At 50.2% G+C, this 12,643-nt stretch overlaps 1 protein-coding gene across 30 annotated transcripts in view; it reads right to left on the bottom strand.

Annotated features, from left to right (window-relative positions):
* DTNB (dystrobrevin beta) overlaps positions 1-12,643 on the bottom strand; it is a 267,328-nt gene that overhangs the window by 196,764 nt on the left and 57,921 nt on the right. For all 30 annotated transcript variants that reach the window (XM_084828363.1, XM_084828198.1, XM_084828280.1 and 27 more), the window contains 3 exons: positions 10,815-10,969; positions 9,444-9,549; positions 244-410 (listed from right to left, as the gene is read on the bottom strand). In XM_084828363.1, coding sequence (XP_084684489.1) covers positions 244-410; positions 9,444-9,549; positions 10,815-10,969 — 428 coding nt within the window. The remainder of the gene's footprint in view (positions 1-243; positions 411-9,443; positions 9,550-10,814; positions 10,970-12,643) is intronic.

Genomic DNA, 12,643 nt, shown 5'->3' with positions numbered 1-12,643 from the left:
GATCCCAGCAGGACCAACAGGCTGTTGGTCTTTCCCTTTTTACCAAAGGACAAGGGAGGCTAAAGAGCAAGGTGCCTCAGGACAACTTGTCGGCCAAGCCTCTGCTCCAAACATCCTCTCCATCAAGCCTACATACTGCAGAGTGCTCACTGCTCAAAACCTATGCACACACACCCCCCCATCCTCTTAGAAAAGCAGCAATATGTCTCCAAGAAGAATGGGAATGCATTAAAGAAGGGTTACCCAAGAGGAATGCTCCTTCATCTGATGCTGGTTGCTATGAGGGCCGTTTGCATGGCCACGCCAGAAACAGTTCTGACAGAGCTGGTAGTTGTGGCACTGCTGGCATCGGTACCGGAAGCCCATCATGCTCTCGCACCGGCAGTAAGAACATTCCACTGGATGGAAGACTTGAAGGGGACAAGGAAGGGAAAGAGAAAGAGTTAGAATGGTCTCCTGAAAAACAAGCCGCTTCATCCAGAATAATGCACAGCCCTGTGCAAAAGGGCTGCCAATCAGGCTCCAACAGGAGTCATTCCTGGATGTCACTTAAACGTAAGTGTTCATTTGGACACATGGCCACATAGAGAGCTTGTCGAAAGCCACCAACAATATCTGCTCCTCCCTCCAGGATCTCTCGTTATATTTCCTTATTTGTTATCTAAAATCCAGTGTCCCTAACACTGCAGCATCCCGTCCCCTCTCCAGACAGAGGCATATCAGTTTGTCCCTGTGCTTCCAGATGACCAAGCAGACACAAAGCAAGCCAGGATTTGGAACATGGGGAAGGGGCATCTTCCCAGCTCCCAGCTCATGCTCTTAACCATCTTTCCAATTCAGAGTTGGGGAACTGACTTGTGTGGGGCCAGCTAGGGAACCCAAGCCAGAGGCAGAACATAAACAAGGTCCATGCCCAGCCCCAGCAGTACTGCCTGCAAATATTATGCCTGCTGGATATGGGCATATGGAAGTCGGCTGCCAAGAATCTCTAAGAATTGGGCCCGTAAGTATTCTAACACTCAAGTACAATTTCATAAGAACATAAGAGGAGCCCTGCTGGATCAGACCAAGGTCTATCTAGTCCAGCATTCTGTTCACACAGTGGCCAACTGTCAGGATGGAAACTGAGCCGATACAACCCCAGAGCAGTTCTGATTCTGAGGAGGATCAGCAATCCGTGGGAGAGGAGCCAGCTCATCCCTCACAGGCACAGCAGCTGGCAGAGATTCCTCCTGCCAGCATTCCTGAGATAGATAGTGATCCTAGCAGTGAGAAAGTGCGGGAGGGGGGCTTGCTAGATGCTCAACGCAGATGCAGGGAGCACCGAGCGATGGAGGGCGCGGAAAGGAGGCGTAGCGCCCATTTGGCCGCAAGCAACGGCCGCCTCCTGTGGACCCAAGGGAAAGAGGGAGGATCTCTCCCTAGCCCATAAGTTCAGGGTCTTCAAGTGACTCTCCTTCAAACGGGGATCAACTAACTACTCGGCGCATAGGCTACTCTGCTGTTCATTGCTTATTCACCATTGATTAGCATCTGAAAGAGTCATTAAGTTGTAAAAGGATTAAAGCCTTGAAAAGAATCCTTTCGTCTGTGTCTTGAGTTGGCTATTGGAGTCTACTGAAAGAGGCCGCTAGGGCACTCCTGACAGCTTGATCCCCGTTACTCTTTTTTTCTCTCTCTCTCTTCTCCTACTGCCGAATGGAGGGTGCCAGGGACCCGGCGGTGCAAGCTCTGGTGCAAGAGAACCAGATTCTCCGTGATCAAGTGGCTCAACTGACGACTGCCATACAGAATCTACAAGCAGCGGTTCAATCCCCACCACCTCCGATTCCCCCCCAGCCGCAAGTGCCCGGTGGCTTTGGCAGAGAAGTTTTCTGGGGAGAAAGGACTTTTTCAGATTTTCCAGGCCCAATTGGAGCGGTACATGCGCCTTCGACCTGAGGATTTCCTGACGGAACAGGTTCGTGTGGGCTTCATCATTAACCTACTTTCAGGCGTGGCAGCTAAATGGGCTTCGGGACTTCTTCTTGCTAATGACCCCCTGCTCGGGGACTATCAAGGTTTCATGACAGCGATGGCCAGATTTTTCAGTGACCCCCTGCGCACGCAGACGGCTTCTCGGAAGATTCGCCGCCTCAGGCAGGGCAAGGACTCAGTTTCCAGCTATGCGACAACTTTTTGCTTGCTGATGCAGGATTTACAGTAGAATGATGCCACGCTGGTGGCTCAGTTTTTGGATGGTTTGAACGATGAGATCTTGGATGAGTTGGTGCGCATGCTTAGCCCACCTACTTTGGAGGACCTCATCCAGACCTGCCTCCAGATAGATAGTCGGCTGGAGGGGCACTGGCAGACCCGGTGGGGTGCCGGGGGCCGAGATTTCCCTCCTCCCATTCCCCCCCGTTTCCTGCCCCCTCCCCCACCCCCCACCCCTGTGGTGGGGGCGGAGGAGACCCCGATGCAGCTGGGAGCTACCCGAGCCCCACTGCCGCCAGAGGAACTAGAGCGGCGGCGTGCTGAATGCCGATGCTTTCGGTGTGGAAAACTGGGACATTTCGCCAAAACCTGCTGCGCTAGACCCGCAGCTCCTCTGCCTCCCCCTCCTCTCCTTCCTTCTCCTCCTCGCCCCCAGGCCTGACTAGGCTGCCCCCCAAGCCTCTTGGGGGTCTCCAGTGTGGGGGTCGGTTCCACACCTGGTGGGTGCCTTCCACAACCCCCCCCCCACCCTCCCATCTGCTACTGCATGTTCACTTCCGCCCCTCCCAGTGCGGTGGGGTGGAGGCCCTGGCTTTAGTGGACTCAGGGGCTACAACCAGTTTCATGGATGAAACCTTCGCCCTCTTCCACAAGATTCCTACCCTGCCTCTTCCTGCCCCCTTGGCAGTGGAGACCATCAATGGGAGTTGTCAGGGTGGACACTGAGCCCATAGAATCCCAGAGTAGTTCTGATTCTGAGGAAGAGCAGTCGCTCCTGGGAGAGGAGCGCGCTCCTCTTTCCCAGTGCCCACAGCTGACGGAGATTCCTCCCACCAGCATTCCTAGATTAGAAAGCAGTCCAGGGAGTGACCGAGCACAGATAGCAGACTTGGTGGATGCGCGACGCAGACGCAGAGAGCGGCGCCAGATGGAGGGCGCGGAAAGGAGGCGTAGTGCCCAGTTGGTGCGCAAACAAAGGCTGTGCCCAGAGGATCCAAGGGAAAAGGGGAGGGACTCTCCCTAGTCCTTAAGTTCAGGGGTCTGTCAGTAATTCCCTTTCAAACGGGGACCAACTGTTTCAACTTAGGGCATAGGTACTCTGCTGCTCAGATCTAGTTGCTACCTGTAGAGTTAAGTTGTAAAAGAAGAATAAACTTTTGAAAGGAATCCCTTTGTCTGTGTCTGGACTTGGCTGCTGGATTAGACTGAGAGAGGCCTCCAAGGAGCCCTTGACAGGCGTCCTCTTTCTTCGGGCGCAGTGATCCGTATTACAGCTAAGCTCACTCTGCGTGCCTAGTCCCACGTTGAGCAGATTCAGTTTCACTTGGCCAAGGTTCCCCAATATCCAATCGTTCCTGGCTCTCTAAGCATAATCCTCAGATTTCTTGGGAGCTTCAGCAAGTGGAGTTTGCGTCTCCCTACTGCTGCGAGCATTGCCTTCCGATTGAGGCGCCAGTCCCAGTCGAGGCCTTAAGCCTTTCCTCCCCCTTCTCGTCTGCTTCTGGCAGTTCTTCAGCTACCGTGATCCTCCCAGAGAAGTACGCAGCTTTTCGGGATGTTTTTGATAAGAAGGAGGCCGACTAGCTGCTCCCCCACCGCCCATTTGACTATGCCATTAACCTCATTCCGGGGGCAACCATCCCTGCTGGACGACTGTATTCGATGTCGGAGCCGGAACTTCGAGCTCTGCGAGAGTTTTTGGACACAAACCTCAAACGTGGCTTCATTCGCCCTTCCTCCTCCCCCACCTGCACCCCTATCATCTTTGTGACCAAGAAATCAGGAGAACTCTGCCCATGCACGGCTATAGAGCCCTCAGTTCGGTCTCGATCCCTGACAAGTACCCCCTCCCCCTAATCCCTGAGATGCTGGAGCGCATGGGGCGAGCCAAGATTTTCACAAAGTTGGACCTGCGTGGCGCCTACAATCTGATTCGCATCCGGGAGGGGGATGAGTGGAAGACCTGTTTCGGCACCCGGTACAGAGCGTATGAATACCTAGTGATGCCGTTTGAGCTTGCCTGCGGCCCCCCCCCCCCACGTTTTCACGTTTTATGAATGCCATCTTCTGGGACTATTTGGACACTTTCCTCATGGTGTATCTTGATGATTTACTTATATTTTCTGAGGACCCCCATGCCCATCAGCACCATGTCTCCGCTGTTCTCCAGCGCCTCCGCGAACACCATCTTTATGCCAAGCTGGAGAAATGTGCGTTTGACCTAACCTCTTTGGACTATCTTGGCTACATTACCTCAGCTGACGGTATCAGGATGGATCCTGCAAAGGTCCAGGCTGTCCTCTCCTGGCAGGCTCCATCCACCAAGAAGGACTTATGTTTTCTGGGGTTTGCTAATTTTTACAGAAAGTTCCTACCCAGCTTTGCTCGGATGACATCTCCTCTCACGGACCTCCTTAAGTGCAGGAAATCTCCTTTTCATTGGACGGCATCTGCCCAACAGGCTTTCGAGGAACTTAAGAAGCTTTTTAGTTCTGAGCTGATCCTGTTACATCCCGACCCGAGGAAGCCTTTTATGGTGCAAACTGATGCCTCTGACTTGGCGGTGGGGGCGGTGCTTTTTCAGCCAGATCGGGCGGGCGGCGGGTTGCAACCCAGCGCCTACCACTCCAGGAAGCTGAACATGTCTGAGAGGAATTATACCATCTGGGAGAAGGAACTGTTGGCCATCAAGTCCGCTTTGGAGACCTGGTGTCATCTGCTGGAGGGAGCACAGCACCCAGTTGAAGTTAGAACTGACCATCACAACCTGGAACATCTTCAGACAGCCCGTGCCTTAAACCAGAGGCAGATTAGGTGGTCACTTTTGTTCCCCTGGTTCCACCTTAAGATTTGCCATGTGAAGGCCTCCAACAACCTACAAGCAGATGCTCTTTCTCGTAAGCCGGACCTCCAGCCAGGGGGTGAGGGAAATCCCCCCCCTCTGATTCTTCCCCTCCAGAGCCTGGCGGCAGCTGCGGTGCCTCACTCTTGGGAGGAGCTCCTTCACTCTGCACAGGCTCAGGATACTTTTGTTCGCACAAAAGTGGAGGAATTGGGGCTAGCCTCTGCCCCCCCCCACTCTACCCCCTTCTCTTTGCGAGGTGGCCTGCTTTACCATTCCGGTCAGGTCTATGTGCCTTCTAGACCCCTCCGCGAAAAGGTCCTCCATCAGTGCCACGACTCCCCCACCGCTGGGCATTTTGGCTTCGCCAAGATCCTGCATGGAGTGATGTGGGATTTTTGGTGGCCTCATGTGTGTCGGGACATCAAGACCTATGTCACCTCCTGCCCAACCTGCCAGCGGGCGAAGGCCCCCTCAGGCAAGCCCACAGGCTTACTTCACCCCCTGCCTACCCCTCAGGACCTTGGAAAATGCTCTCCCTTGACTTCATCACTGACTTGCCTCCCTTACATGGTAAGACCACCATTCTGCTGGTGGTGGATTTGTTTTCTAAGATGGCCCATTTCATCCCCTGCTCTGGGTTGCCCACAGCCAGGGAGACGGCGGAGCTGTTTTTGGCGCATGTTTTCTGGCTCCACGGATGGCCTGAGGGTCTCATTCAGCCCAATTCACTGCCCATTTCTGGAGGGAGCTACTTGGGCTTCTCCATGTGACGCTCCATCTTTCCTCCACCCACCATCCACAGACGGATGGTCGGACCGAGCGTACCAATGCGACTCTGGAGCAATATCTGCGCTGTTATGTCAATTACCGGCAAGATGACTGGTTTTCCTTGCTGCCTCTCGCAGAATTTGCTTATAACAATGCCTGCCATGCTTCCACCCACCGAACTCCATTTTTTGTCAATTTTGGGTACCACCCCAAGGCTTTCCCGTCCACCTTAGCTCCCTCTTCAGTGCCAGCGGCCCATGACTTTTTAGAGGAGTTGTGAGCAGTACACCACCTCTTACGGGACTCCCTCGAGCAAGCCAGGACAGCCTACAAGGCCTCTGCAGACCGGCAGCGCCAGCCGGGTCCGTCTCTGCAACTGGGAGACTGGGTTTGGTTTTCCATCCAATACCTCCCCTCTCACTCGCCCGCAAGGAAGCTCGTGCCTCGCCGCATGGGGCCTTTCCAGATTACGGCCCAGATTAACCCCGTTGCTTTTCGCCTGGCTCTCCCCCCGTCCATGAAGATCCATCCTGTTTCTCATCGGTCCTTGCTGTCCCCCCTGGTTTCTGGCGACCCTCATCACTCGGTCAGTTCCCCCCCACCGCCAGTGCTGGTGGAGGGGGAGGAGGAGTTTGAGGTCGCGGAGATTCTGGACTCCTGCCTTTCTCACGGCCGCCTGCAATATCTAGTGGAGTGAAAGGGGTACGGGCCAGATGAGCGAACCTGGGAACCCACGGAAAATGTGCATGCTCTGTTGCTGCTGAGGTGTTTCCACCAGCTGTATGCCCAGAAACCCAGGGCCTCAGGGGAAGAGCACAAGGGGGGGCCGCATGGGAGCAGGGATGATGTCAGGGTGGAAGCTGAGCCTATAGAACCCCAGACCAGTTCTGATTCTGAGGAGGATCAGCTATCCCTGGGAGAGGAGCCAGCTCATCCTTCACAGGCACAGCAGCTGGCAGAGATTCCTCCTGCCGGCATTCCTGAGATAGATAGTGATCCTAGCAGTGAGAAAGTGCAGGAGGGGGGCCTGCTAAATGCTCGACACAGACACAGGGAGCGGCGAGTGATAGAGGGCGCGGAAAGGAGGCGTAGCGCCTGTTTGGCGTGCAAGCAACGGCCGCCTCCCGTGGACCCAAGGGAAAGAGGGAGGATCTCTCCCTAGCCCATAAGTTCAGGGTCTTCAAGTGACTCTCCTTCAAACAGGGATCAACTGCCTACTCGGAGCATAGGCTACTCTGCTGTTCATTGCTTAGTCGCTGGTGATTAGCATGGTGAAAGAGTCATTAAGTTGTAAAAGGATTAAAGCCTTGAAAATAATCCTTCCGTCTGTGTCTTGAGTTGGCTATTGCAGCCTACTGAAAGAGGCCGCTAGAGCGCTCCTGACACCAACCAGCTGTTGACCAGGAACCCACAAGCAGGGCATGAGCAAAACAGCACCCTCCCACCCATGATCCACAGCAACTGGTGTACATAAGCTCACTGCCTCTGGTACTGGAGACAGCCCATAGCCATCAAGACTAGTAGCCACTGATAGCCTTTTCCTCCAGGAATTTGTCTAACCCTCTTTTAAAGCCATCCAAACTGGTTGCTACCTTGTGGTAGCAAATTCCATAGTTTAACTATGCACTGTGTGAAGAAGTCCTTGCTTTTATCTGTCCTGCATCTCCCATCAATCAGCTTCACAGGATGACCCCATTGGGTTCTAGTATTTTGAGAGTGGGAAAAAATGACTCCTATCCACATTCTCCACACCAGGTACACCTCTATCCTGTCTCCCCTTACCCTCCTTTTTTCCAAGCTAAACAATCCCAGCTGCTGTAACCTCCTCTCACAGGGGAGATGCTCCAGCCCCTTGATCGTTTTAGTTGCCCTTTTCTGCATTTTTTCCAGCTGTACAATATCTTTTTTAGGTGTGGTGACCAGAACAGGACACAGTATTCCAAGTGTGGTCGCACTTCAGATTTGTACAGGGGCAGTATATTGTTGGCAATTTTATTCTCAATCCCTTTTCTAATTATGCCTAACATGGAGTTTGCCTTTTTTACAGCGGCTGCACACTGGGTTGACATCTTCATTGAGCTGCCCACCACAAACTCAAGATCTCTTTCCTGGTCAGTCACTGCTAGTTCAGATACCATCAGGCTATACTTGAAGTTGGGATTTTTTGCCCCAACGTGCATCACTTTACACTTGCTTACACTGAACTGCATTTGCCATTTAGATGTCCATTCTCCCGGTTTGGAGAGATCCTTTTGGAGCTCTTCACAATCCCTTTTTGTTTTAACCACCATAAATAATTTTGTCTCAATTTCACATAGACTAGAGGGATAACTCAGAGCCACTCTGTGGCAGCATAAGGACACCAGTGCTTGTCATGGTCCAGAGAACGTTTTGTTGTTGGGAGGCCTTTAAATATAATAAATAAATAAATAAGCAAGCAAGCAAGCAAGCAAGCACAGAAGGTATGGGAAGGACAAAGAAGGCCATACTAGAGGCAGTATCACCCTGGACATCATAAAGGGCCATACAGTCAAACAAACTAGAAATCTCAAAAGGGGCAGATCCTCCACAGAATAACTTCGGGTGGCAATACCAGACCCCAAAAGTAATTTCGTACTGGGGACATGTCATCCCCCTGATCAGAATGCTCAGGGTGACCTTGAAATGGAGAATGAAATCAGGGAGGCATCCAAGGAGAAGGTTTTGCAATAACAGGTGATTTCAATTACCCCCAAACAAACTGGGTAAATGCATGTTTTGGTCATGACAAAGAGGTAAACTGTCTGTATACCTTGAATGACTACACCCCAGATCATGGGTAGGCAATGTGGTGTCCACAGGCACCCCCAGACACATTTCTTGGCATCCTCCAAGGTGCTCTACCCCTCCCAGTTTTGTTCTGTTTTTAATTAACACATTTTCTTACTGGCAGCTGGGATCACTAGTCAGAAGGAAGTTGAAAGGGAAAGTCAAGAGAATCAAATCTCTCAAAAAAGCTTGAGGGTTATTCAAGACCACAACAGTAGCAGTTCAGCTAGAATGTAAACCACAGATCAGGACTGATACCACAAAGTCCAAGAGGACACCAGTGTAGTTAAGGAGCAGAGTCAGGGAAGCTATTGGGAGGCAAGACAACTTCCTTCAGAAAATGGAGGTCTTGCCCAATGGTAGTTGTGATGTGAAAGACAAATTTGTGGAGGATAAGGCTATCAATGGCTACTCATAATGGTGGCTATATATTACTCCCACTATCAGACACAGTATGCCTTTGAATACCAGCTGCTGGTGTGCTTATGTCCTCCATGTGGAATTCCCAGAGGCATCTGGTTGGGCACTGTTGAGCTTTGGTCTGGTCTAGCAGGGTTCTCTCCTTACGTGGAAGATCACTTGACGATGTGTACTGGGGGAGTCTTAAGCAGTTGAAGTTCCTTGGCACAGGTCTACTGAATGTTTGGAGATGCATGTCAGCCCTTCACAGATCCCACTCTTACTGCAGCAAGTAACCAGGTTCCAAGAGATAATGCACTGTTCTTCAGCAGAAAATGGCATACATGCAAAAAGTGACAAGGAGACAGAGAGAGAGAGAGAGAGAGAGGGAGGGAGAGAGGGGGGAGAGAGAGTTTACTCAACTTACCATTTTCAACATGGGCCAGTCTGTGCATGAGAGGTAGCCACACAAGGCACTGGGGTGGTGGATCAGCCATTAACGTGTCTAAAAACATGTTTAGCATGACCTTTTTCTGTAAAGAAAAACAGACTTAGAGAGAAGCCAACCGTGTTCTGTTAAAGAAATTAGCAGAGAAGCTTCACTTAGCACTTGAGAATGTTTGTTACAAATATACATTCTAACCGAGTTAAGATTACCTTAAAGTCCTATTAATTTCCACGACACCTAATCTCTCACTGGTATCTGGTGGACTTTAAGGATTCTGATTGGATTGTGCTTCATAAACTTATTTCACATAACAGTTTAGAATGCTCAGTGTACTTGCATACATTATCCCTTACAACAATCCCATATAGTAGGTCAGTAATATCATCCTCTTCTCAGATTTGGGGTGGGGGCTCACATCCGTGGCCTCTACTCCAGCTCTCTTTGAAATAAGCTTTGCTCCAAAGGGTAGGGGAGAGGTTATTGGAGGAGTGTGTGCAAGAGAAGACTGAGGGGAGGTACGATGTGCTCTTCAAGTGCTTGAAATGTTGTCACAGAGAGGAAGGCCACGATCACTTCTCGATCATCCCAGAATGCAGGACACTGAATCATGGGCTCAAGTGACAGGAAGCCAGATTCTGGCTGAACATCAGGAAAAGCTTCCTGACTGTTAGAGCAACACGACAATGGAACCAATTCCCAAGGGAGGTGGTGGGCTCTCCCACACTGGAGGTGTTCAAGACGAGGCTGGACAGCCACCTGTCAGGAATCCTCTGACTTGGATTCCTGCATTGAGCAGGGGGTTGGACTTGATGGTCTTGTAGGCCCCTTCCAACCCCACTATTCTATGATTCTATGAATATATTCTCTCTCTTTTTAAACCTTGGATTGTTGTGCATGAATGAGCATGATGGTGCACACTGCACAATCACTCCCACTGTGAGCAGCAGTGGCTAAATTGGAGTAGTTGTTTGCCATGATGTCCACACCAGGAACGCTGACTTGTCTGTCCCCCAACAAGCCAGAGTTGGAATCCAGGGTTTCACAATGGATTGTTCAGCCACTCCAGCTTGCAGCAGGAGCAATCAGGCAACATGCATCAACATGCTTCTACATTCACAACCCAGGGTTTAAAAAAAACAAAGACTTGGGTTGTTGTGACATGAGATCCAGGCCAATGTGATCTGTTGATTTAATCAGGTAACTTGAAGAACCGAACCCTCAGATTATTTGAGAGGGAAGTGCATTTGTCAGGTGTATTTTATTTACCCAACCTTTGAGATTCCTTTGGAGTACACAGCACATAGTAAGCCTTGAATTCACCTCCTCTATGCCCTCCAATGTTAAGCCTACCTGCTGAGGGAAACAGGCTCGCACAGAGTTTTCTGTATATCCAAAGGAAGGCCCTTCAAATACAGCTGTGGGAAGTTTCAGGACCTCTCTCAGAAACTGGTCAAACTTTGAAAATATCATCAGTCCACTGGAATCTGACATTTGAGAGAAAATATCTAAAACACAAATCAAGAGGGAGATCTGGATTAACTGTAGTTTAAACATTACCTTTGTGCTACAGAGACATCTTTTAAGTTATTGGGGGGAAATTGTAGTACTTCGGTCAAATGAGGGAATTTAAAAATTCAACATCTTTCTTCTATATCTCCCAGGGCAGATGCTTTTTATCTTCTGCACACTGAAAATTTGCCTCTAAATATCACAGGCTAATTTCTTCTCAGGGTGGGGGTACGGGGTGGAATAGGAGCAGTTAACAAGATTTTTACTTGAAAAAGGGATTTGCAGTTGAAATCCTTTGCTCCATTTGATAAAGTACTTTTGGAACAGTGGCATGAGAGAATGAACTGTGAATCTGAATGGTTTAACGTAAGCTAACTTAGTACAGCAGTTATTACTCTTAAAGGTTCTACCAATAACTAAGCACAATATGGAAAAAGTAGCACCAGTGTTTAGAATTAAATTAAGAGGAAACTAAAGTGCCAAATACAGCTGGAAATTAAGTCCATGATGCTCTGGGAAGAGGGCTCCACAGAAGTGTGAAGCAAGCCACTGATGAAGCAACTTGGCTGTGCTGGTGAAGGAGAAGAGTGAGAAAAGCAGCCACTGATTCTACTTTTTACAGGAAGGTGCAGTACAGCCCACGATGAAGAAAAATTACATTTACCACACTAGTCTGTATTTAGTTTGGCTTCTAAGGTCAGAATGACGAGGGACCTAAGAAACCAAATAAGGGCAGAGAATGGAAACCAAGATGGCTGGCTGGCCCTGTCTGGAGATCTTGGCTTCTCTGAGAGAAAAAAATAGTACAAAAGTGCCAAGAATCCTTATGCAAAAAAGCAGAGAGACAGTGACAAGAAATTAAACCTGCAGCACAGAGTGGGACTCATAGTCCAGAGCCAGGAAAACACATATATATGTAAGACAAGAAGCTACAGGAAAGAACCAAGTCAAGTCATTCCTCTCCAAGCAGGTATGCAACAAATTGAACAGGCAAGTTCAATTCTTTGCAAAGGGACATTCAGGGACTAGGAAGTAAAAACAGAACCACTGTAGAAGACCAAGAGTGGAAAGGGAAGGAGAGGATGCACTACAGTAGACGTCAGCTACCCAGAGGAGAGGGAAACGTCTGCAGGCTGGAACCTGGGTGCAAAGGAAAACTAGGGCAACAATTCAGAGTGGAAGAGCAGTCGCTTTCCATTCACTGGGGAAAGCAGGCAAACATTTCCAAACCAGCAGCACCTAGTCTCCAGCAGCCAGAACTGGTAGGCGAGGAAACAAGAATGGAAGAAGAAATGGGAGGTGCTCTTCTTCTCCCCCCTCCCACCTGTCCCCACCGCTGCCATTTTTGCTGCCATCAGCTAAACTTCAACTCATCAGAAAAAGCATTACACAGCATGCAGAGCCTGCCATCTCCCCTTCCCTGGTGCTTCTTTCTATAGCTGATCAATTTCCATCCCAGTGTGCATACCCAGAGGGCACGATCCTGCCATTCTCCCTCAGTTTCGGCAGCCCACAAAACTGAAAAGGACCACCATCCTCAGCACTGAAGAGGGGATGGTGGGTAGATTGGATGAATGCACAGATCCACCCAAAGAACCACAGTTACAGGTAAGCGACCACTTCTTCTTCTTCTTCTTCTTCTTCTTCTTCTTCTTCTTGGTTCCTGTGCA

This window comes from Heloderma suspectum, chromosome 1, assembly GCF_057233095.1.
Source record: "Heloderma suspectum isolate Gila_16-S chromosome 1, 16-S_ref, whole genome shotgun sequence".
Classification (NCBI taxonomy): domain Eukaryota; kingdom Metazoa; phylum Chordata; class Lepidosauria; order Squamata; family Helodermatidae; genus Heloderma; species Heloderma suspectum.
This window is presented reverse-complemented; position numbering and strand designations above follow the sequence as displayed.